Source organism: Xiphophorus hellerii, chromosome 23 (assembly GCF_003331165.1).
Source record: "Xiphophorus hellerii strain 12219 chromosome 23, Xiphophorus_hellerii-4.1, whole genome shotgun sequence".
Classification (NCBI taxonomy): Eukaryota; Metazoa; Chordata; class Actinopteri; order Cyprinodontiformes; family Poeciliidae; genus Xiphophorus; species Xiphophorus hellerii.
Window position 1 is genome coordinate 6,853,962 of NC_045694.1, and position 25,463 is coordinate 6,879,424.

A 25,463-nucleotide genomic window follows, 5' to 3' on the forward strand; every position below is an offset into this window, starting at 1 on the left:
ACACTTAAAAGTCTTTTAATAAAAAATTTCATGTGTATGCGTTAGGCTCATTTTTTAATAGTTTAAATTATTACAAAAACTCCCTGAAAACTTGAGATGAGCGAAAACGACTTGGTTCACGCAGCCTGTAAATTAAAACAGTTCATCAGTTTATTCCTATTGTGTCTCACCCTTTTTTCTTAGTTTTAATTTTAAAATGTCCTTCTGCTTATATGAAGCCTTTATTTACTCTTCTAATACTATTTCCAGTTTTTACAATGAGCCTAATTTTCTCCATTCCATTTTAAGGCTACATTCACATTAGCTCTTTTTAGTTCATTTTAATCAAGCTCTAGTCTGTTTGCCCAACTCCCTACAAACCTAGGACTACAGAAAGAGGACTACAGCCCAGGGCATTCTGGGTAAATACAACCAAATACGACCAACGTTTAACTGGAAGTCCTACAACCGCTAAAATCTGGCGCCACTCCATTTCTGTTTACATTTTGTGAAGAAAGAAGTTGTGCTCAGTGTCTTCTTCTGAGGTTTTTATGTTGTTTCCATCGGTGGTTCTTGGTGCAGCGCCGCCACAGGTAAGGCGGGGAACAGGTTTTTCAAAGGGTTTGAATCGTTTGACACAGAGCAGAGTGAAAGCAAAACACACCAGCTGAAAATGTAACAAATGTTACAACATTTTCCCCAAATCAACCGAGTCTATAGAAATTTCATGATTAATTTTGTTTTATTTTTTCTGTTGTTTTTTGTTTGTTTATTTATTCTGGATATTTAAAATGTGTTAAATGATAGATGTTCGTTAGAATTTAAAGTTTATTGATATTCAAGAATGTGTTCTTGTATTATTATGCCATTACTGTTATACAGCTCTGGAAAAAAATTAATAGGCCACTGCAGTGAACCCGTCTGAAAACCTCCTGGTTATTCCACCAAATCTTGATTTCTGAACTCTTCAGGATGGATGCAGCTCGCACGTTCTGTTATGTTAGGGATGAGTGTGAGTTTCTGTCTGTACTGAGTGTCTCTGCCTTGTAATGAATGAATGAATGAATGAATGAATGAATGAATGAATGGATGGATGGATGGATGGATGGATGGAAATGCTAACAATCCAAACCTGAAGACTGAGATATAACAAGGAAAGTGAGAAAACTCTGCATGCAAAACGATTTCAGCGGAGTCTTGCATGCATTATTTAACGTGTCTTTCACTCAAACAGAATATTCTGAGAGGACACAGCGAGGAACAAGCGTTGAGAGGTGAAACAAGCCATAAACACACAGATAGGCAGTAAGTGCTGCAAACTTGAAGCTCCAGGAAGAAACCACTGCTCCTCATCAGACGTCGCAAAAATAACAGAGCGATGAAATTTATCAAATTCCGAACATTTGGAAAGGAAGCTGCATCCGAAAATACTTCCCACTCCCACTGAAGCATCCCTGTGAAAGGTTTCAGACCAGAGCTGGGGGGGATTAAACTAAAATATATGATCACAATTGTTTGAATCTTCATGAGAGTCTAACGCCGAGCAGCAAGAGAAAACACGTCGGCTCTCCGCCAAAATAAAGGCTTTCGCTTTAAAAGAAAAGAAAATATTCAGCGGTAAATGCTGCTAAATGACTCACGCTATGAAACATTTAGCAGCAGCAGCTTTGATGGCTAATCTTCAATCAGGTTTTAAAGTTCCCACAGCAACTCAGATGGAAGAAAGGTTGTTATTTATGTGACAATCACAGTGACTGTCAAATCAGGAGGATCTGCTGCGCGTCTAAAGCTGAGCCTTAAATCTGAGAAAATGTTCAAATCAGTTAAACAGAGAAGCAACAAAGAGAGCAGAAATAATAATATAAAAAAGGTTTCATGAAGTCTTTTCAGCCTACAGTACATTTAAATAAAAAAATTTAAATGAAAGGAAAGCATAAATATAAAACTACTTCTAACTGATCTCAGAAAAAGGATTTGCGTTTATTTGAGATTTAAGAAACTAAAAATCCAAAACGCTTTTTTACGTATTTTAGTTTTTTATTTACACTATTCAGACTTAAAAGGTGTAATGAAGTTAAAATGTGTGACATTTCATTCAGTTTTGCAGAATAAATGCAAGACAACAGAAAGAAAAAGGAAATAAATCGGATATATATTTTTTAAAATAAGAAAAAATATATTTTTCTTTAAATATATATAGATTTTTGTCGTGAAAAAAAATTATTATTTTATTAAACAAAAAATATATATTTTCTTCAATCATTTTTTTAAGAAAACAAAAGATACATATAAAGTTGAGTTCTGTATTAAACAGTCCAACTTAATATTGATAGATGAAAAAATGAATTAGTTTTAAAGAGCCACCGTCATTTATCAGTCAATTTTTAAAGAAAACTATGTAAATTATACATTCTTTTAAAAATAGCTACAACATGTAAAAGAATATATGATCTGAATTGTATTCTACGCTTTAAACTTTACATTGCTTGTATCTTCAAATGTTATATTTTTGTTTTAATCCCAGCTTAAACCGATAAAAACTGTTCGATCTGTAGCTGTTAGCTATAATTAATCAAAGATTTTCCAGTATTGACACCGAAGAGAAGTTCATAGATCACGTCGATCTCTGTCAGGGAGACGATTTATTAAATTTATAAACATTTACACGTTTTTGTGGAGGATGCAATGTACCAGATACAAACGGCAAACAACACTGATGTGTCATAAATATTTAACTGCGTACAACCCACATTTCAGGAAAGAACGGCGTATTTAGAGAGTCTGCTCATTAAATATCAGATTCAGCTGATATTTAATTCAGTAATTTAGCCGCTAAACGCTCATAATCATGATTACCAAAAGCAGAAAAGACCAAACAAACAGAGAAGGAAGCCAGAAAACCAAGACAGAGGAGAGTTGGATGAGTTACTTTTATTGCACATAATCATGCGGCTCATTTAAAAAATGTATCCCAGCAGCTTTAAGGCAGAAACTGTAAAGTAAGTATAAAATTTCCTGTGCCGCAATGTGAAAAGATTGTATTTCTAACACTGAATAACTTAGTGAAAGCTGAGGAGAGACTGTCATCTGCAAAACCATGGTGTGCCAACGCTCTTTATGAATTATGCAAAATTTAGGAAGAAAGAAAGAGAAGAAAGAGCAGGTATGAAATCAAGCTGCAGGGATGTTTGGGGATGAATTACTCACAGCTCCTTGATGCAAATCTTAAATTATGCATCTGTAATCCTGCTTACAAAAATTCATTTGCAATATCTGAGCTAATAAGTCGGGTGTTTCTTTTCAGAATAAACCTGCTATTTAGGTGTTTGTGCAACGGAGCACAGAAGAAAAAGGAGGTTAGAAGAGACAGAAGGTCTCCAGAGAAAGATTAGCAGAAGAACAAAAAGTCTAAAATGTGATTCTCCAGGAGTAACAAGCTGAAGGTCCTGCTGCGAGCCCGGCTTCCCAAACATCAATCGCCAAGCAGACAGAAATCCATTCAGGGATCTAAACGAACGAGGATGGAAAACATTTACAGCTCTGAATAACCCAACCGCAGCTGTGGGCTTTTGTGTTTGTTGCTACACTGAAACAGCAGGGAGTATTCGCTGTTTGCACGATTATTAGGTGAGTATTTTGATCGTAGCTGCTTAAACGTAAAGATGGAAGTGAAATATTATAGGAAGTTTCTAATTCCCAAGCAAAATGGGTAAAAAAAGAGTAAGAAGATCTTTAAAAATAATGGAGTAATTGTAAAATTACAACAACACTGAGGGAAGGTCACAGAAAAGTTTGATAAAAATGGTCAACAGATGTAGATTAAAGTTGGGAAAAAAATATCTAAATCACCAGCCAACAAACAAGAAGTTAATAGAAACTCGTTCGACCAAATGGCAAGAAATTTTGGCTTCCTGACATACATTTCCATTTGAATATTTTAGATTTGCTTTACAAAAAATAGGCAAATTTTCACGTTCCTCGGAAAAATTAATGAATGCTGAATTGCGAATACGCAGGCATTTTTTGGACTGTTTGGTACAAACTCAGAGAGAATAAAGTCTTAACAATGAACTTCATAAAAACTCAAACACACGGGGCGTGTGTTTGAGTTTTAAATCTCACAACTTTTAAATCTCACAACTTAACGAGATGCAAGTGAAGGACAAGGAACCCAAACAGACCAATAAAACACTTCAATCTGGAGTAAATGAAGCAAAAACTAAAGTTTTCAGATTTTACCATCAAGTGGTTTAAAGAAGAAAAAATATTTTAGCCTTTTCATGCATGAGATATGATCTTTTTTTGTCAGGAGTGTTTTCCAAAGTGTTTTTGTTTTTCTAGGTGATCAGCTGTAATTTTCTGCTAAAACAAAGTTGTTATTTGGAAAATACAACAGTAGCATTGGTCTTTAGGGGTTACTTGATGTCACAGTATTATTATTTTTTATCTGCAAGAGTCATCTACAGTAGAAGAATATTCCCCTGGATATTCCCCAGTTGCTTCTTCGTCTGTCAGCCATGTTGAATTTAACAAAAATGTTCTTGCACTTGCAGTAGGTGGCCAGTAGTTGGCAGTGTATTAAATGATGCACTAGTGTCTTCTTCAGTGGTCTGTGTACATTTATAACATCAAAATCCACAAGAAACAAAAGAAAATGGCTTTTAGACAGCTGTCCACTGCAGAGACCGCTACGCATGAAAGGGTTAAGAAATACATAAAGTTAGGAACTAAAAGTCTTGAATGCGAATCAAGCAGATTTTAAAACATTAAAAACATTTTTTTTTCTGCTGATGCCCTATTGCCATGAATCTGACTAAGTAGCTTAATATGGAAATTTATCCCAAAATTTCCTCATGAAACAGTTTAATTTTTGAGGACCTCCGGCCGTGTGGGGGTGAATTCAGCCTCAGTTTTCAGCAGGAACGCAGTCGCACTTGAAACGAGGCAACACTCACTTCCTGCTTCATCATTAGTCACCCAGCACTTCTACACTAATTATTCCATTACAATAGGAACCGCTCAGATTGTGACACGCCATCTATTGCCGTGGTAACCCTTCTGAGACCTGCTGCTTAAAAACCCCTAAAAGCCAGCAGGCGTGCTGCCTTCGATGTCTGGATTCGTGCAGGAAATCAGGATGAATTGAGCTCTCGCCCTCTGCAGGGGGGCTCTGCCCTCCATCCGCTCGCCGCAGGACGCCTGACAGCTGAAGTGAGCGCCCGCTCAGGGCCCAGGTGAGACAACGAATTATGAGTTTCCAGGTGACAGGAAGGACGAAGACACCGCCGACCTGAACAGAATATCTGGACCGGTCCTACAAAAGATTACACGACCAAAAAGAAACTATGTCCAACTGACGTCTGTGCACTTTAAGAAACCTCAGTTGTTTTTCGTGTTAAATTAGATTTTAATGAGAAGAGTTACAATTTTAATATATGAAATATATCAATTAGTTGTTGGAGTTGATAAAAATTTTAAACGAGTTAATTTCTGTTCATTCAAATTTACTACATTTAATCAAAAACAATATAATTGACCCCTTTTTGTTAAATAATTGCAACTAACAACTATTTTAATCATCAATTATTCTATCAGTTCAATTAATTGGGTAACAAGATCAGCACATTCTACCAATTTCTCATTTCTTTTCTGTTTTCTACAATATTAGAAATACAGTAAAATATGCCAATAAACAATTGAATTCCTTTTTTAAAGGAAAATGAGCATTTTATTGACTAAAATGCAGTAATATAACATTTTTAGTGACTATGAACCAGCTAAAACTCGGCCACTTGAGGAGTTTTGGGTAAAACATATTTACAGATTTATCTTAAATGCAAAATGTACAAATATTTTTTTACAGTTTTGGCTTAATTACTGCTGTCAATTTGTTGTTTTTTCAGCAAATGGCATTTTTCCTACTTTATATACTTTGGTTAATGATAGTTTACTAAATTAGTTGACAATTATTTTAATAGTTTATTAGTCACAATTAATCTGATTAATCATTTCAGTCCTAATAGACATATGAGCTCAACAACAAAGATATTTATTGTTTGGTTATTTACAGCCATCAGTTTGACGTAAAGTGATATTATACTAATTTAGCTTTCATGTGTTTCAGGAAACCCTGATAATTCATGTAATTTATTTGAATAAAAACATCTTTTTTACAAAGTACTTTCTGTAGCTTGTTTAACATTGAGATGGTATTTTAGGCTAACCACTTTTAGCACAACAATAGTATTTTCCAGCGTCCCATCTAATCGTTTTTTAAGCAAAAACTGGACTTTTGTATGCAAATAAGGGGGAAAAGAGTAACAAATTGTGTTAAACTAGTTAAAATGTACGTATTAAATTAATAGAAATTAATGCATTAGAATCCCGGCACTCGTAAAAATATAACAATATAATCAAATAATGTAATATGGTAGCCTAAAAATATTACTACGCTCTCTCACAGCGTCAAGGGAAAAACACAGAACAATTATTTTATGTTATAATGTTTTCCAAAGAACATCACATTCCAGACTATCGTCGTTTAATCCACAGAAAGTGAAGATAAAGAGGAAAAATGCCAATAAACTCGGTACTCAAGCAAGATTTTTCTTTTTTGCACGACTCTGACAATACGTCACATCGTTGTGAAGAAATGTTGACCTGTTTTTATTTGTACAACGCTGCTGAACCTCATTGTAACCAACCTTTGGGACTTTCAGACAGATGGCGTCTGAATTAACCCCTTCATGGCTGGCTCAATGACTGCAGGCGTTCTGAGGCTCAACAATCAGCCGCATCACTTCTTCTTCACCCTGGTGCTTCATACGTGGTGTTTTCTTCTCATATATTTGGTTTTTGTCAAACGTTGTTGAGGTATTGAGATTCATTTAGCTGCAACTTTACAAACCTAAGTCCTGCTGCCAGACTTTTTCAAATGCGAACAGAGGCTGCAGACTAGCAAACTGCCAAAAATATTTATTTTTATGCACGATTTGAAGCTGGGCTCATTTTCTTGGCACATCCGAACCTTGGAAGATTGACAACAGTCTTTAAATGGGGGGATTTTATGCAAAAATTCACATTTAGCACATTTCTGTACTTTCACTTGGGTTTCAATTGCTTCTAAAAACAACCCAAGAGCTTTAAAAAAAAAAACACCCAGTCGTTTTTTGGAAATACAGATTGGATAAAAATAAGAGCCCACTGCACTGAGCCCCATTGAAAACCTCCTGGTTATTCCACCAAATATTGATTTCTGAACTCTTCCTGAGTTAAAACATTAGTATTGTTGTTTCTAAATGAATATGAATGAATAATTTTGACCATTTCTCATTTTCTGCAAATAAATACTAAATTGTTGCTTGGAATTTCAGAGACATGTCAGTAGTTCATGGAATAAAAGAACAATGTTCATTTTACTCAAACATATACCTGTAAAAAAGTAAAGTCAGAGAAAATGATCATTTAAGTGGTCTTTTAATTTTTTCCAAAGCTGTAAGTTAATGTTTTCTAGTGTCTGGAAAATGAGACGTTTCAAAAAACCTCAGTCGTTAAGTCACATTGGAAAGGAAGTGTGCCGTTGCCTAGCAACCCAAGCAGAGCTCCAGAACGGTTGGTCAGCTGTTGGTCAAAGGTTGGTCAATGTATTGACAAGTGTTTTGCTGTTGACTTACCATCCAGAAACCATTTCCTACATTCTTGTTGGTTGTGCAGGAGGTTCCACTTCTGCTTTTCAAAGATGTACGGTTGTATAATTGCACATCCGTTTGCAGCCATTTTCATATGCGAGTGTAAACGTTGAGTTGGGGGGCGTGGCCAGCAGCTACTTATTTGGATTTAAAGTGACAAGACGCTCTAAAACAGCTAAAATTAGGTAGAACTGAGCAGACTAAAATCTACTTTTCTAGGAATTATTTTTGAGCAAAAAATTTAATAAACACATTTTGTATTGCCCGCAGACCTATCCTAACCTGTTCAAGGAAGCATAAATACATAATCTTTAGTGTTTTTCTGCTGATGAGGGAATTCAGTCGGTTGATTCAGGTGCGTTGCAGCAATGTTGCATCTAAAAGTTGCAGGATCTCATCTCCTGAGGTCTAAATCTCCTCCAGAGCAACAAACGGCACAAACTCCTGCTTTTTTACAGGAAGTCTCTGGATGACTGGATGAATTTATCAACCATCAACAATAACATGAGTCCTTAACTGTTTTTTTTAAGCAACATATACAGTATATATTTTTATTCTATCCAAAGATGTCATTTGTTAATTACTAACAATGCTTGGATGAACCCAAAAGAGACAGGATACAGAAAAAATAATAAAAAAATTTGCTTTTATTGCTACACACAAACTCCCTCCATCTGCAAGCAAAGCTTTTATTTTTCCCCCAGAGTGCCTCCAAGTGCAGTGGTGATTTATTTACTCAAACTTATAACAGAAATATAAAATGAAAGTCTGTGATGTTCAGAAAATACATATTTTTATATAATATCCACAATGGAGGGGGAAGGAAAACAAACAGACTGGCTTTGTTTTCTGATTTATCTGAATGAAACAAAAAATATAAAAGTAAGAACGAACATGCTCTCCTTCAGCGAACATGTATGTTTCAATGAAAAATTTGTTTTTTGAGTGATTTGGTGACTTTATAATGAATAAATGAAGGAAAAATCCCAAACTATAATGCCTTAATAAATCAGAACAAGAAGAAAAAATGAAAATGCTCCTTCCGGATGAAGCTGATAAATTAACTGACGGGAAAACAAGCATGTGAGGTCAGTGGGAAATATTTTCCATACATTTACCTTTGAGAAATATTCAACTTCTTAATTCCTTTGTTTTTTTAACTTTTCTGTTCTAAATTGGCAAAACAATTCATGCATGTCTACTTTCTCACTATAAAAAATGTAATTAATTTTAATCGCTGCACTAGGCTGCAAATTTTCCTCTTAAATCTGAAGGAAGGAAGGGTTAGTTGTTCACTCATAAGTAGGGGTGGACTTATTTTATCATAATATTCTGTAGAAGTATTGTGACAACAATAAATGTGACATTAGTAACTATTTATTACTTATTTTTAGGTGGCTCTATGAATGTGTTTGTCGCATTCATAACAGCACAATTGTTGTTTGATTCAGCATACACTTCTTTAGGACAGTCGTCACATAAAGAAGTGGGATTTTATTACTAAACTTCACACAGTAAATGCATTTAATCATATATTTACATCTATTGACAGTAAAACAGTAAAACTAACAATCCCGACAATATGGAGAGTATCGGAGGAGTTTTAACCATCATTAGTTGGATTTTATTGTGGCAACAATAAATCAAAACTTATCACGATAAATGACAGACGATACGTTAAATGCCCAGTTCTCCATTTTGAATTTTGACCTCATTCTTCTTAGATAAACAATCACAGAGTGGAAAAAGTTTTTTTTTTGTACACCTGAGGATAGTTTTAAATACGTTTCAAAGGTAAAGATCAAATTATTTTAATATTTTGCAGCTAATAAACGACCTTTGTTGGTTGTTGTCGGCTCTCTGGTCCGTCATTCCGGTTCCCCGGCTCATGCTTGTGTCTTTATAAATGTAGTTGCCTGCCCTCGATGCTGCCTGAACCAGAAGTCTATTGTACCTTTAAATTAATAAAAGCCATTAAAGCGAGATGGGAAATGTCCCCCAGTACTCCTGTTGTAGGGCTCTGAGGATAGGAAATACACACACAAACAAAACTAGAATTTACAGAATGGGGTATTTTATTTTTCCCATAACTGCACATGAAATACCCTGAATACAAACGTCTGTGAAGCACCAGAAGCAGCATCTTTCTAAGGAAAATCTGCTTGACAATGCAATCCTTTGTTTGCTATAATAGCTAAAAAAAAAACCTCCCAATTTGCCACCATTTCTGGAACAATTATTCAGTAGGTGGCTTAAAAAATTCCACCGGAACCAGCTGGGATAAACTGATGAGCCGCTGCGCCAGCGTAACCAAATTACTTTCCCTCGCGTTGCCTTCATTTCTGCTGCAACATCCCGTCATGTAAGAATAGGACGCACAATTTAGCAATGCTTGTAATGTAATCCATGGGTGGAAGCAGAATGAAATATTTAACTTCCAAGCTTCTGTGTTCGGTTCAAACGAACTCAGACGTCCTTCAGTCAGAAATAACACCAGCGTCTCAGAACAGATGCTCATTGTCTTATAATTTGAAGCCTTAATTGTCTGTTCTTGGCAAGTGGTTTAATCAGTTGTGTCTGGCTGTGCAGTTAAAGACGTTTTCCTGATTAGGCGAAGTAAAAAAAGCTATTTTTCTTTGGCTGTTTTAGCTGAATTTTAGTATTTTGTAACAAACGAGAAGCCGGCTTTGAAAGAAGCGTGTGATAATTTTAACTCTTATCTCCTTTTTCACATCTTCTCTGTTCTGCCAGCTTTGTTCACTTTCCCGTCCTGCTGTCTTGAGCGCCGCCATTAAGTCACTCAGATGGATTAAGTGTGAGAATTGATCTGGTTTCAGAGTGTGCAACAGCGTTCAGGGCTGATGAGTACTGTCCATTAAAAGAGGTTAACTGGATCGTTTGTATGTACAGAAACGAGCCGAGCAGCTGCTTTCACTCAATCTGGAAAGGGACGATCAACCTTTAATAGCTCAATGGCCGTAAAAGCAGGGGCAGATTGCTCCTTTATGGTGAGAAATAAAATAAAAGCTTTACAAGAAAGACTTTGAAGCAAGATCACTGGATGTAAAAGGTCTTCAATTGTTTGGGATGCAAAAATAGAAGTTTTACACCCACTTAACCAGATCCAAAAACTTTTACCATATGCAAACTCCAGGCAAGGAGCCAGTAAGGACACACTTGCCAAAATTTAGAGCACCTCTGATTAACACCAAACAAACTCCAGCTGTTCGATTACTCTGGTTTTTCCTGACATTCTCCTGGTTGCATCTTAAAGCAGTGGTGTCCAAGTCATAAAAAGCATCTCTTAAAATATTTGTTACATTTCCAGCTGATGTGTTTCGCTTTCACACTGAAACAAACTTTGAGAAAGTTGTTCCCCTCATCGCCTGTGATGGCGCTGCATCAAGAACCACTGAAGGAAGCGACACAAAGACCTCAGAAGAACACGTGAGCGCAACTTTCTTCTTCACAAAATGTAAACAAAAAACATGAAGTAGTGTCAGATTTTAGCGGCTGTAGGATTCTTCTTTTGTCTTTGGTAGAAAACCACGACCCATTTCTCCCACTAACTATCGACTCGTGTTTGTTTTGGTTGTATTTACCCAGAATGCCCTGCACTATAGTCCACATCCTGCTTTCAGAGCGGTTTCCGGTCCACTTGGCATTCACATATGTATGCGCCAGAGTTCACTTCAACTGAACCGAGACCAAAGTGGACCAGAGTTTGTTTTTTTTGGTCCAGATCAGCGTTCTACTGCGCATTCATACCTCAACAAACGAACCAAACTTTCTAGACAAACAGACTAGAGTTGGATTAAAGCAGATTAAACAAAGCTGGTATGAATGCATCCAGTGTCTCTGCTCCAATACAGCTGATTCATCTCAGCATGTTGAAGTTCTACAGAGAACTGCTAAATGAACCATCATTTGATTCAGGTGTGATAGCGGGCCTTGACGACTGACTTTGGCTGCAAACAGATGCGCAAATATAAAACCATACATCTTCGAAAAGCACAAGTGCAACCTCCTGCACAACCAACAACAATGTAGCAAATAGTTTCCGAATGGTAAGTTAACAAAACTAAAAACACACTTGTCTTTTCCAGCAGTCATTGTACAACGCATACAACGGTAAAAGCAGCTGACCAAACATGGCGGAGCTCTGTTTGCACTGAGTACCTGAGACACAGCATTGTTGTTTTATTCAGGGAAAAAAAAAATAACTCGGGTAGCAGTCATTGTTTGAGGAGTGCTGACTTTTCTTGTTACTGTAGCAGCCAGCAGATACATTTTTCTGGTTACAATCGGCATCAGTGGAGAAAAAATTGCAGTGGTGCATTCCTGAGAAACAAATAAAAAAAAAAAAAGAAACCCATACAACCTCGGCTGCCTCAGCGGAGCAACTGAAGCGGAAAGGAGAACAGAAGATTTTAAGCTGAAGCCTTCAAACGTTCAGTCCCATTTCATCTACAGGCCTGTAAAGAGTGAAGCTAATGTTTATGGACAGCTGCTGCTGATGGAGGCGTTAGTGTCTTTAGCCTGGAAACTGATAAAAACGTTGCACGCTGAGGGAAGTGTGTGGCACACAGCTGCACAATGGAGCTGTGCGACTAGAATAAGAAGTCTAAACAGAGCTGTGGGAGGAGATGGAGGTGTAGCGCGAGGTCAGTGGAGGGGGAAGAGGGAGAGGCGTGATTGGCAAAGTGAAAATAAGAAAGGATCAGGTTGTCTGACGGCTAATGGAAGCTGTGTGAGAAAGGTCGGCTAATAAAACAAAGCAAGGCTCCCGCAATTAGGTTGATATTAAAGATCACTCAGAGCAAATTGAGAGAACAAGAAGTGAAATGGTAGTTAATTTACCTGTCCCAGGATGGGGCCCAGCGGGGGGCCGGGAGCAGCTTGTCCTGACCTCACGATGGCCCGGATTACATTTCCTGTGTCCACTTTCTTCACCGCCTTCGCCGCCTTGGAGATCTTTGACATCCTGGTCTGTTTGGAAAACCTCAAATCTGCCTCAGAGTCAACAAAGAATCCATCCACTGGAAACACAGAAAAACGAAGGAAAAAACAAACAAATTAGTCTTCTAAGCGTACACAATTGCAACAAATCATTCACAAGGCTGCCTCATTAAAACATCATACACTCAAGTCAATATGAATACCCACAGGCAGAGCCACAGCTTTTCTACTCTGCGTCAGGCGAGTAATTAAAAAAATCTTTGCCTTCGATTGTCAAAGAAAAAGCAGCTTTCCTGGAGCTGTTCGCAGTGCAGATCAGCCGCCGAGGGAGAAACTCGCTGCCTTTAACTACAGACAAGGTAGAAAGAAAGTACACCTTTCTGTGAATATATCAAGACTTTATTCTAAAATTACCTTTAAATACGCAGAACAGACTCCATGCTGTCATTAGTTATCAAATGAAAATTAAATGAAGTATAGAAAAGGCATTTGTGATGATGGAAAGTAGAATCCAGGTGATGCTAATTAAGTACAGGTAATAGTTTTAACACCATGCCAGGATGGAAAGACATCAGCAATGATCTTCAAAAGAGGATAAACCAAGGTTTGTTAGTTTTACACACTAAAAATTCACAATTATTTTTTGGTCAACGATTGGCTAAGGAATGCCGTCACTGGTTGCGTCACTAGAGGAAATCCAGCTATTTGTAAAAACTCGCATCAGTGACTGAACATATTCAGAGCTTTAGGGAAAATGGAGAAACTGAAATCGACATCAGGGCCAAACGTCGCGGCAGAGACAAGAAACGAGAAAATATTCCAACTGCTGTCCCAAAGAATAGCAAAGTAATGACAAGAGAAGCTTAAAAATCTGAAAAACGAGTTAATAATAGCTAGAAACCAAACAACTGGTTGATGGTTAAACTGGTCATGAACAGCTGGTTGATGGTTAAACTGGTCATTAACAAGCCCTGATTGGTTTAGAAATGGATGGTACTTTGATTCGGCTACTGGCGGACTCCATGATGGATGATAGTGAGCATCCAAAACTCATACTTAAGTAAGAGTGAAAAAATGTATTTGGTATAAAGTCTACTCAAATACTGAGTAACTGATTAAAACGTCATTTATTATTCTTTAAAAAATCACGCAGATCAAAATATAAAGTAATGTTTACATTTTTGTATTTTAAAGATCAAAATGAAAATAATTCATATAAATACCACATTTATGAAATAACAGAATCAGACAAAAGAAGAAAATTTCCAGATTTTTAAACAAAATTGCAGGTGTGTGTCTGGTGAGAGTGAAGCTTATTGCTCATGTCAGTCCTCCACATGGACAGACAGACGAGTCGGCTTTTCCTTTCCACCCTAAAGTGCATTTGTGAAATTAGGAGTCAATTAGCAGAGAGGAGGGAATGGCCTGAACTTAGAGCCTTTCTCTGGGGAGGCAGAGGACGTAAAAGCAGACGTATAATCTGCCACAGGAATAAAAAGTGATACAGCCGTAAAAACGGACAGGAAGAAGAAGAGGAAAGAAAGATCAATGGCTGGAGCCAGTGGAAAGAGACAAGTTTTAAAACACAGCTTTGAGTTTCAGGGGAACCATGCATTCAATAAAATAAGTGCTTGAGAGCGGAGAGAGGATTCATCGTCGGCAACAGAGGGTATCCAATTAGATCAACAGAAGAGACACGACCGTAAAGCTGTACAGCGCCTCGTACGGCTCTGAAGCTACAAACACGGATAAGCTGCTCCGAAGAAAAGACGTGATTTTATCTGAACTGATGATTATCGGGCGGCCGTTAAGGTGCAGCCACCATGAGGCAATATTTGTAAGGGCATTAAGGTTGGCGCTGGTTCTGCAGGGAGAGAGAGTCCCAAATAAAACCCATTTAGTCTGGATTCTCTGAATAACAATCTCAACGTGACGCGCACACGCTGCTGCTTTCCCAAGGTCAATTTCACGTTGCTCACCTCATGTGTTCAGCTGTTGCACTGTGGAGAAATTACGTGAGAGTTGGGTCCACTTTGCGGAGCCCAATTGCATTAAATCTGAAGTTAGAAAAGCCACTTTTGCAATCAAATAAGAAAAAAACTCAATAAATCTTACAGAAACCGCAGCTAGAAGGTGAAATTAAAGGCTTTTAAACTGAAAATGGGCCGTTCAGGGATGAATCTTAACAAGGTTTTTGAGGCTGAAAAACAGTTCGGACCGACATCAAATGCTCATTTCAATTTCAATTTAGAGAAAGAATACCACTTCTGCGAGGAGGGGAAGCGACAGAGTCATGCTTTAATGCACCGAATCTCCAACCTCTGTTGGAGTATGAATAATAAAACCGCAGTTCCCTTTTCCACAAAACCAAATCACTCATCACACGCCGCCGAAGAAGAATTGACCTACATAAGGCGTCAAAACGGCACAAGCTGAGCGTTTCGCCCGGCTAAATTTATATTAGAGGCAGAGCAGGCAACAGTGTGGCTGAATGCTGCACGATGACGGCTCGGTCAGAGCTGAGTTAATGCTCTGCAGCGAGTAATCAAATCAAAGCTGCGCTAATGTGGAGGAACAGACACATTTCTGGGCCCCTCTTTAGGCATTTCATGCTAACAGCATCAGCATTAACACGGAGAACACAGGAAGAGTAATTAGTTTGAGATTTGGAGAGCGCCACTGGAAAGCAATTTGTTAACGCACAACGTCTGATTAATAAACCGAACCGCAGGGAGAGGCTGGGATTCAAGGTCTACCTGGAAAAGTCTGGAAAAAAACAATGAAAGAGAAAAATTTCATTATTTTCAGACTTAATTCATTGTCCTATTGGTTAAACGTTGGGGCCATCCAACCGTCTGTCCAACCATCCAACCGTCTGTCTGTCCAATGTTAAGGAGGAAAGTTATTAGGTTAGCTTAAATTTGGAAAAAGCATGGCTCTCTTTCACTCCTGTTCTCCCGGGTCCCGAACGGATGTCGTCACGGCTGCAAGACAAGGCGAGGCACAATGACGTCACGGATCACAGAGTTTAATTCATACAAAGCACCGCTTGAATCCGTTAACAGAGCTGCAGAGGTACAGAGATATACATTTTTCTCATAAAAATAAAGACACACAAGGGTAAACAGACACACACGAAACACATAGACAGACAAAGGCGCCCAACGTGGAGAGAAAAAGATGGTAAAAAACTCTCTCTCTGTTTGCTGTCCTGGCATTTTAAATCAAAGAGGCGTTTCCCTATTTAATATATGCAAAGAAGGCGTTCCGTTCTTTGACCAATTAGAGACCTTGTTCGGCCCCCCAAAGAACCCCGGAAACTCCCCTCATTACAGCTCCGATGTCTGGTTTTTATCTAAGAAAAGGCGGACCACTTCGTGCCCATCTCCGTCCGACACGGGCCGAGAGGCGCCAAGAAGTCTCTGACCCCTTTCGGACTGTAAATTTTATTGCTCTGTGTGTCAGCGGGGGAGGAAAAAGGCCCTGCTTCCCCATGCTCAACAGAAAACTGTTCCAAACAAGAGCGTTGGCCATCCCTTTACACATGTCGCAAGACTAACTGTATTTTTAGCACTAAAATAAGCATTTTCCTTAGCAAGCCCCCTTTTGAGGTCTTAATCAAAAGATCTCAATAAAAATTGAGTAAGCCTTCTAATACCGAACCAAAACTATGTATTAATAAACGAAAAAACGAAAAATAAAAAAACAAAAGAGTGACGTACCCTAATTCTATACAATCCCCCTTTTGTAAACAAAACCCAAGGTGTAGAAAGACTTATCCTTTCAAAAATAAAATCATAAAACAAAATCATCACAATCCAACCAAAACACAGGACAAACAAAAACCCAAAATGTAAAACAAAACGAAAACAGGGCCATACATAGAAAAATTAGTAAGAAATAGTCTGCAACTTAAAGGACAACATTCACCACAAAATTACAATCTGTCAAATGAGAAAGACACAAAATTACAATCTGCTGCTCGTCTTTTTCTGTTTTTTTTTTTTTTAATGTCCATCGACAGTCTCTTAAAAAATATGAAGTCTTCGTCAGGAAATGTTCAAAAATGCGCGCAAAAACGAAACGAAAGTCCTTTTCAGAGTTCACAACGAACGAAAAACACGCAATAAAAATTAATGTCGATCCTCTTGCCTGATCTTCTTCGGTCGGAAACCTCAGGCTTCCACCTGAACGTCCGTTGCTCACTGAAAATTGGATTATTATGCCAACATAACAGTGAGTTTTAAGGAGAAAGTGAAATCTCCTCGTGAGGAAAGTAAATCTCGTGAAATGACCTGTTACAAGTTATTAAAACAGACATTTTGTTTCACCAACCATCCAACCGTCTGTCCAACCATCCAACCGTCTGTCCAAACATCCAACCGTCTGTCTGTCCAACCATCCAACCGTCTGTCCAACCATCCAACCGTCTGTCCAACCATCCAACCGTCTGTCCAAACATCCAACCGTCTGTCTGTCCAACCATCCAACCGTCTGTCTGTCTGTCCAACCATCCAACCATCTGTGTGTCCAACCATCCAACCGTCTGTCCAAACATCCAACCGTCTGTCTGTCCAACCATCCAACCATTTGTGTGTCCAACCATCCAACCGTCTGCCCAACCAACCATCCATCCATTCCTCCACCCAACCGTCCATCCAACCATCTGTCCAACCATCCAACTGTCCGTCCATCCATACATCCATCCATACATCCAGCCGTCCGTCCATACATCCATCCAGCCGTCTGTCCGTCCGTCCGTCCATCCATCCATCCATCCATCCAGCCGTCCGTCCGTCCGTCCGTCCGTCCGTCCGTCCATACATCCATACATCCATACATCCAACTGTCCGTCCATCCATACATCCATCCATACATCCAGCCGTCCGTCCATACATCCATCCAGCCGTCTGTCCGTCCGTCCGTCCATCCATCCATCCATCCATCCAGCTGTCCGTCCATCCGTCCGTCCGTCCGTCCGTCCATTCATCCATCCATGAACTACAAAATCCAACATTTCAGAGACAATCTGTAACTTCTCAGACTCCACCGAAGCCTGTCTGGAAACCATCACAGGTGTGAAAAAAGATTTTTGACAGAGGTAAACATGTCAGTAAAACGTCAGAACTGAGGTAAGAAACGAAAGAAATCGCAGCTGTCAGGGAAAATGTGCAGGTTTGCAGAAACCGTCTACGCTTCACATGCAGAAACACGTCACATTTTATCACCTGAGCCTCAGAAACGCCTGAAGGTTGTCACAGAACAGGCAGCCGACGCCGTCGTGTTGCAGCATAATTAAAACCGAGCGCATCTCAAGGATAAAGCAGACATTGACCGAAGAAATTAATCTGTTTGCAATAAAGACGGCATGCTATATTGCACTGGGGAAGCCCACTGCTGCTTGCTGTTCAAGCTATTAGCTCCACTTTGTTCCTAATTAGTGAGGAAAGTCGAACTGCAGCCACCATCAATGACGCCTCTAAATCTTTTATTTAAAAGTCAAGGTTGCAGATATTGAACCTCAATAAAATGTCAGTTTTGAAAAATGAACAAATTGGTCTTTGAGACTTCTCTCTGGTTTGAAAGTCCCAGACTGCGCTCAATATAAATGACACTGGTATTATATCAGCCTTGGGGAAATTAAGTCTTCTCCTCTCTCTATCTTTCATATCTTTTTGCTGCAGTCTGATGAAATAAAAGCCGAATAGTAATTAAGTTTCTCAGTGGGATCAGCCTTTGTACCTGCAACAACAGGAAACCGGTTCAATGACCTTTGTTACGCCTCTGTGATGCTGCTAAATTTAAATGCAAAAAAGGGGGAAAATTTGACGTCTAGATCATGTTCAGCCAGTTAACTTTAGACTCCGACCAATAATGCAAAATTGAAGTGTAGGCAAGTTTATTTTATTTGTAAATGTTGGTGAAATTAGCTCTATATGTTAACAGAGCACTCCTAACTGGTAAAGATGTTTTAAAAACCTTAAATTTTCAGTATCTTTATTGAGTAAAGAACAAAAAGAATATGTGTGTTTTTTTATGTATAATACACTTAACTGTGTCACAACTATTGGTAACCTTTACAATAAACAAGTCAAGCATTTTAATTTACTTTACATCTTGCTTACATTGATTAAAGGTTTTGAGGGTCTTTCAAGTAGCAGTCTATGACTTTCTGTCTCTGTAATGTAGGACAAGACAGGCAATCTTCTTTTAAACGGCATACAAAATGGGAAAGACAGGCAAACAAGCCGTTCAATAAAATGTATATTTATCTGGAAAAATTAATTTTAATCAATTACTCCTGTAACATAAGTGTTTGGAGGAGGACGGATATTTACATCCAGGTTAAGTGAAAAAGATAATATTAAATTAAAATATTCAAAGTCTAGGGTTATAAATCTCATCCAAATAATCCACAATCCAAAAGGACTTTTCTGTCAAATAAGGTAAAAGTATGGAGTTAGCTTACTTGGAATAGGCAGCTTAGATCTTTTGGCAGTGGTTAGGAGCTACGATAAACACCTTAAACACATGGATAAGTACGGTAGAGGATCTGTGATGCTGCGTTCCCATTTCTGTGAACAACATGCTTCAGATACAAGCAGATTTTACATAAAAATCAGTTAGTCTCTGCTTAAAAATGGAACATTTGTTGTCAGAATAATGATCCTAAACATGCGGCCACACTAAATCTCCTGTCTCCAGTCAAAATAATTCATTTATCAATTCAACCAATACTGGAAAAATGTATCATTTAAACATATTTTATCACATTAGAATCAATACAATTTCTCAAATTGTTCTCAGTGTCTCCATAATTAGCTGCATTTATTTATTTTCTTTCAAATTTCATGCAGCCCTGTTGTACAGTTATTAAAATTATAATAAATTATTATTATTCAAGATAAAATTATATATATATATTTATAAATAAGATAAAAGCATTGATAGCAGCTGTGCCACTAAGTGTGCAGCACATTAATTTGATTTATAAATATTGTAGAACATTAATTTTTTGGCGTCTCAATATAAATTACAGGTTGGCTTTTACTGTTTGTAATTATACGACTGCAGTACAAAACAATGTTCATCATGTGGAGGGGTGCTGTATGCGTCTGAAATAAAAATCTCTGTCATTTCCGTCCGAAACCGGCCTTCCCCACCAAAATACAGCCTGTGCTTGCCAGGTTTCAGTGCAAACATTAGCATTTATTTTATGTTGTGTCAGAGAAGGGGCCAGAAGAAGTCAGCACACTTACAGCCCTCATTTGACTGTTTTATATATCCTAATTTCTCTGGTGAACCGACTTCAAACCGTCCACAGAATGGATCCGAAAGGCTTTATTTTCTTTTCCTGCCAAGCAAAAAAAAAAATCTTATAATTCTCCATGAAATGTGCAATTTAGAATAAAAGTTCAATCTCACACCAGAATAAACGTGTTAACTCTGCTGGTCTATTAATAATTTCAGCTCCTTGCTTTCCAACTACACGCCCATAAAAAAGTAAATTCCCCTATATCATATTTTAGGTGCTACATTTTCAGTCGAGGAGATGAATAAGGCAGCTAGAGAACGAGGAATCCCATTCAGATTTCCAATATTTGTTGTAAATAGGTGCAATCAAAAGGAAGAATAATGGCTAACACTTTATTTGAAGGGCTGTGCTTCAGACTAACATAACACCTGAACATGAAGGAGTCTTCATGAATGCTTATGACTGTTGTCATGAGGTTTGGTAAATAATGACACTTTGACTGCAAAGTTGACACATTTAATGCACTTTTAATGGAACTTTGTATTAAAAGTCTCATTATTTGTCAAATAATGACAAAAAATGACATTATTTGTCAAATAATGACACTTTGTCAAAAAAATGAGACTTTTAATGGTCATTATTTAATAAAAGGTTTGGAAAACTGACCCAGAGGTGCAAAGTGTGATTATTTATCAAATAGTGACACTTTCAATGCAAGTTTTAGTGCAACTTTGCATTAAAAGTTATTATTTAAAAAGTTATTATTTACCAAATGACACTTCAGGACAATTGTTGTGAATATTTATAAAGACTCCTTCATATTTATAACAGGTGTTATGTCATTTTATGACAGTGTCATGCACACCCCTTCCAATAAAGTTACTAAATAATCTGAACAAAACTGTGACTTTTCTTTAACATGTGTTATGGCATTTCTCAGATTAAAAATATCTTTTGAAAATCTAAAATAAATATTCATGATTAATATGAAAAGTAAACATTTGAAATGCTCTTTAAAGTTGAAGAACTTTTGTTCATTTGACTTTAAGCACATTATGAGTGGATTCACAGGCCTTTGCTTGAATATTTTCATGGTCTGCTTAGTTATTTTCTTTGCAGTATAATTAACATATGTAAACTTAAATAATATAGGTTAGTAATATTTATTTATTTTTCCTTCTTTTGGGTTGTTTAAAGGGTTTCGCCTGCTTTTGGGCGAGCTGTAAAAGAAATGTCCTGACATGTTGATAAGTAAATGGAGGATAAATTAAGAAAACTGCCTGGTTCTTTGACTGAAATACAGTGGACAAAAAAAATCCATTTTCAAGTGGGGAAACTGCATGAGTTAAAGGAGAACTTGACAAACATACTTGTTGTTAAACTCACATTTCTGAATTAAGAAATTAATATTTTTCATTGTAATATTCTATTTTTAAATTGTGTTTTTATTAGATGTAAGAGAAAAATAATCATATTTAGCCAAAATAAAGGCTTGAAAACATCTCTCTGTGTAAATTATCTATTTAATGTGTCTCACTTAATAAATTATGTAACTGCAATGAATAAACTTTTCAATAATATTCTAATTTACTGAATATTTCTGCATGTCATGCATCAGAAATCCATCATATGAGAAAATATGATGCATATCTCAGAGCATAGTGACGAGCACAGCTGCTGGCACATGTCAAAATTTACTGAAACTGTTTTTAAAATCATTGATATGATGCAAGTCAGATTCAGGGTTGCAAATTCTCTAATAACCATTTCCATCCTATTGTGCTCTTAAAAATGAAACCAGAAATAATTTAATCTGTCTTCATCCATTCCTCCTGACAGAACTGGTGAACAGAGTCAAGTTTTTAGGCTCTTTGCACAAAACGTTTCACATTTACCCACAAAGTTTCTTTAATAATAGGATCAGGACTTTATGCATTAAAACAATGACATGCTTCCCCTGTGTGATTAGTGATGCTCTCCATTTAGAGAACCAATTAGTGTTACAGGTAAACCGCTTTTCTAATGTATTCAAACATTGCACACACAAATACAGCGATCGAGAAACATTTCGATTTGTTTTATCTTCTTTAGGACACCAGTCACAAAAAGAAGTGTGATTTTTATCACTAAGCTGGACACAGTAACTGCGTTTTCATATATTTTCAAATAAAGGTGATATATTATGCTTCTTTTAACGAGTTAGGATTAGTCTGTGGGCTACACAAAACATATTACATATTTTGCACAAAATCATTCTTAGACAATGAGATTTCAGTCTGCTCAGTTCTACCTATTTTGAGCCGGTTTAGGGTCTAAAACATTTAAACATTTACAGTGACGACAAATCTGAATTTTATCATACCAAGAAAATCCTTGCAATAAATGATAAACGCTACGATAATGCCCTCCTCTACTCTCTTTCCAGCTTCAGCCAGAATATTCACAGTTTTCTGTGGTTTTTACGCACATTTTGTATCAAAACATCTTCATCCTTTAGGCCCAGAACCCTTCAGCTTCCTGAACGGTTTTAAGGCTGGACAGATAAATCTGGCACTTTCAGCTACATAAACACTTTAAGACTTAGGGATCCATTTTATATAAAAAACAACAACAATAGTTTGCTCAACATGCGGCATCACTGTCTCAGATGTCTTGCTGGCAGCAGACCTTCCTCCTGCTCCCAGTCTCTTCTTGCCTTTCTAAGGATTTGTTTGCTTTTTGCTGTTTGTTATTTGATGTAAAGAGTTCCTCTGTGAATAAACACAGCTCCCACTGTCAGTCTTGTAAACATTTCCTTTACATATTCCAGCTATGCATTGGTTTTTCTTTTTCTCTTGGCAATTTCAAGCCGTTTTTGAGGTACTGAAGAACGAAGCCTCTGATTGGTCACAGGTCACTCGACTTGTGACCAGTCTGTTGAGACTGAGGGTGAAAAAGTCTCTTTGAATTGCAGCTTACTTGCATCATCCACAAGGAAAAGGTTTGCATTAACTTCTAAAATATGCAACAAAGTGCATTTCCAATAAACCTATTAAAAAACGTCTATTTTAAGAGATTCTGTGTTTTGAGGTTAACTGCAGATTGCACACATAAGATGAGTTAAATGCTGCTGAGGAATCCTGCTGCTGTTTATGTGACACGCAGAATATTCAGATCGTAATTATGAAATAATGCAACACACCTGGCTACCCCCATCCAATCTGCAATGCTTAAACGGACGACCAAAACAAAGTGATTCATAACACAAATTGCTGCAACATCAATGCTTGCAGATTATGCAGAGACATTTTTGCAAAACTAAGAAAAATTACAGATGTTGGAGAACATTCAGGCAGATTGGATATCTGAGAGTAGGAACGTTAAACTCATTTTCATTTTGAGCCACATCAAGATCATAATTATTATGGCAAAAACTACCCATTAACAAACTGTTATAATGTCGTAGCTTTCTCTGCATTCGATTTGCACTTCCTCAGATTAAATAACACTTAACAGATTTTCACACTGATGTTATTTGGCCTACAAACCTAAACGTATGGGTGGGCACTTATCGTATCGTTTATCATTTATTGTGAAAAATTTCACATGGTGATAAGAATTTTGATTTGTTGTTGTCTTGATGAATTTCAGTGAATGATGTTAAATCAGGGGGAAAAAACTGACAGTATTACAGGAAGTCTTAGTTTTACTATTTTCTTCTATAAATATGAGTAAATTCAAAAATGCATTTACTGTTTTTCAAGAACAATATTTGTGTTTGTGGAGCTAATAATGCTATGCAGTCAGTCAGTTACCTAAAATAGAAGTAAAAAATATTTTTTAATCATAATTTTTATCGTTATCGCAATACTACCACAAAATATCGCAGTAAAATTCTACGACCATTTCGCCCACCCTTCACTAAGAGCCATGTTTGCTTTCAACGCAGCAAAATAATCTTTAGAAGAAGAAAAAAAGACGACAAGTTAAATTTTTTGTACCTAAGAAAATTTGTTCTCATTTTTAAAGAACACCAATTTACTTTTTATTTTTAGGCTTTAAAATAAAGAAAAACATGACTTTTGCAGTAAATAAAATGGATATATTTCCTTCTGTGAGATTGTGAAATTTCTGGAAAAATGTTTAAAAAGTAACAACTTATTGACAAAAAGTAAATAGACCCGAAACAGTGTCACTGGTATTTTTAGTGTCGTTCTGTCATGGAATATCAATTAATCACATGAGAAAAACAGCTTAAACCAGCATATCTTATTAAATTTATGCTTAAAATGTTAGTTGATTCTTTATAATTTTAATCCAGAGCCACTGTGTCTTAGAGATATACCTCCTTCCTCTCAATTTATTCATGTATTCATTCCTAATTATTCACAATTTCTTTGTACAACAGCTCATCTCTGCACACCAAGAGCAATTCACTTTTATATACCGGCTATAAATATGCAAATTCCCATTTCAATCTAAGCTCTACTTCCAGTACAAACCATTCGCTGTTTACAGAGGTGAGCAACTTGAGTTCTCAGGGATCCTGTATGTTTTAGATGTTTCCCTGCTCCAACACACCTGCCTCAGATACTTTAATTATCTCCTCTGCTTGTCACCAAGATCTGCTGGAGGAAGCTAATGACCCGTTCCAGGAAGTCAGGTGTGATCAAGCAGGGAAACCAGAACTGCAGTAATTTATTTACTGCTCTAGACACTGCTCAAGCTACATGTTATTTGATGTGCAGTGAAACAATTTCCCTCACGTTTCCAAAACAAATACAGAAATATCTCAGTTTCAATGGTTTAGCTGGTATTCTCAGGCGACATGTTTCCACACTGAAACACCAGACGGCTCAAATCCCATAAAAAGCCTGAATCGTTCCCCGTCTAGCCTTTAAATACCCAGATCTCTATCTGATCAGGCGAAATAATGTCCCGAAGAACATACATAAAACCCACTCTGCGTAAATAATTCAACACTTGGCTGCCATGGTTACACAATGCAAAGCCTACGGCATGGTTTCTTGAAACTATAAAGCTGCCTTTGATGCACAACCAAGAGCTCAACAGGTTTAGACAAAAATAGGTTTTGTCAGCCAAGAAGCTGCGTCAAGATTCATTCATTTAGAGTTTATTTTACAGAGAAAATCCTGAATCAAATGTTTAATAGATTAAGTGATACTGAAATCTGGCCAGAGAAGAAATATTTGATCAAGAATTGAGTTTTCTGTTACATTTAAGCCTTTTTGAGCCCAGCAGCACATTCCAGCGTCAACAGAGCAGCTTTCAGTACTTCTGCCTGTTGACGTTAATATACTGTTTCAGTGTTAATATCATTTTCAGGGATGTCATCAGGAAACGAATCAGTGAAAGGACGAGGCGTTTTACGGATGATTTAATTCGAAGCTGTGAACATAAATCGCTCCGGGGCAGGTTGTGTTCGGCGTAAGTCTCAATGATCCAGCCAAGTGAAAAAGATCATGAAGACACTGCAAACGTGACACACCTCGCAAAATGTTTCTTTACAGAATACTGGGGAAAAAAATCACAACTTAGGGATTTAAATTATGCCTTCATGCCTGATGACACAGGAAACCTCC

The 25,463-nt window shown here is 37.3% G+C and overlaps 1 protein-coding gene across 1 annotated transcript in view; it reads right to left on the reverse strand.

Annotated features, from left to right (window-relative positions):
• Positions 1 to 25,463, reverse strand: part of mrpl11 (mitochondrial ribosomal protein L11) — an 83,434-nt gene that overhangs the window by 42,281 nt on the left and 15,690 nt on the right. Inside the window, 1 exon segment of the mRNA XM_032554916.1 lies at positions 12,528 to 12,706. Coding sequence (XP_032410807.1) covers positions 12,528 to 12,650 — 123 coding nt within the window. The 5' untranslated portion in view covers positions 12,651 to 12,706.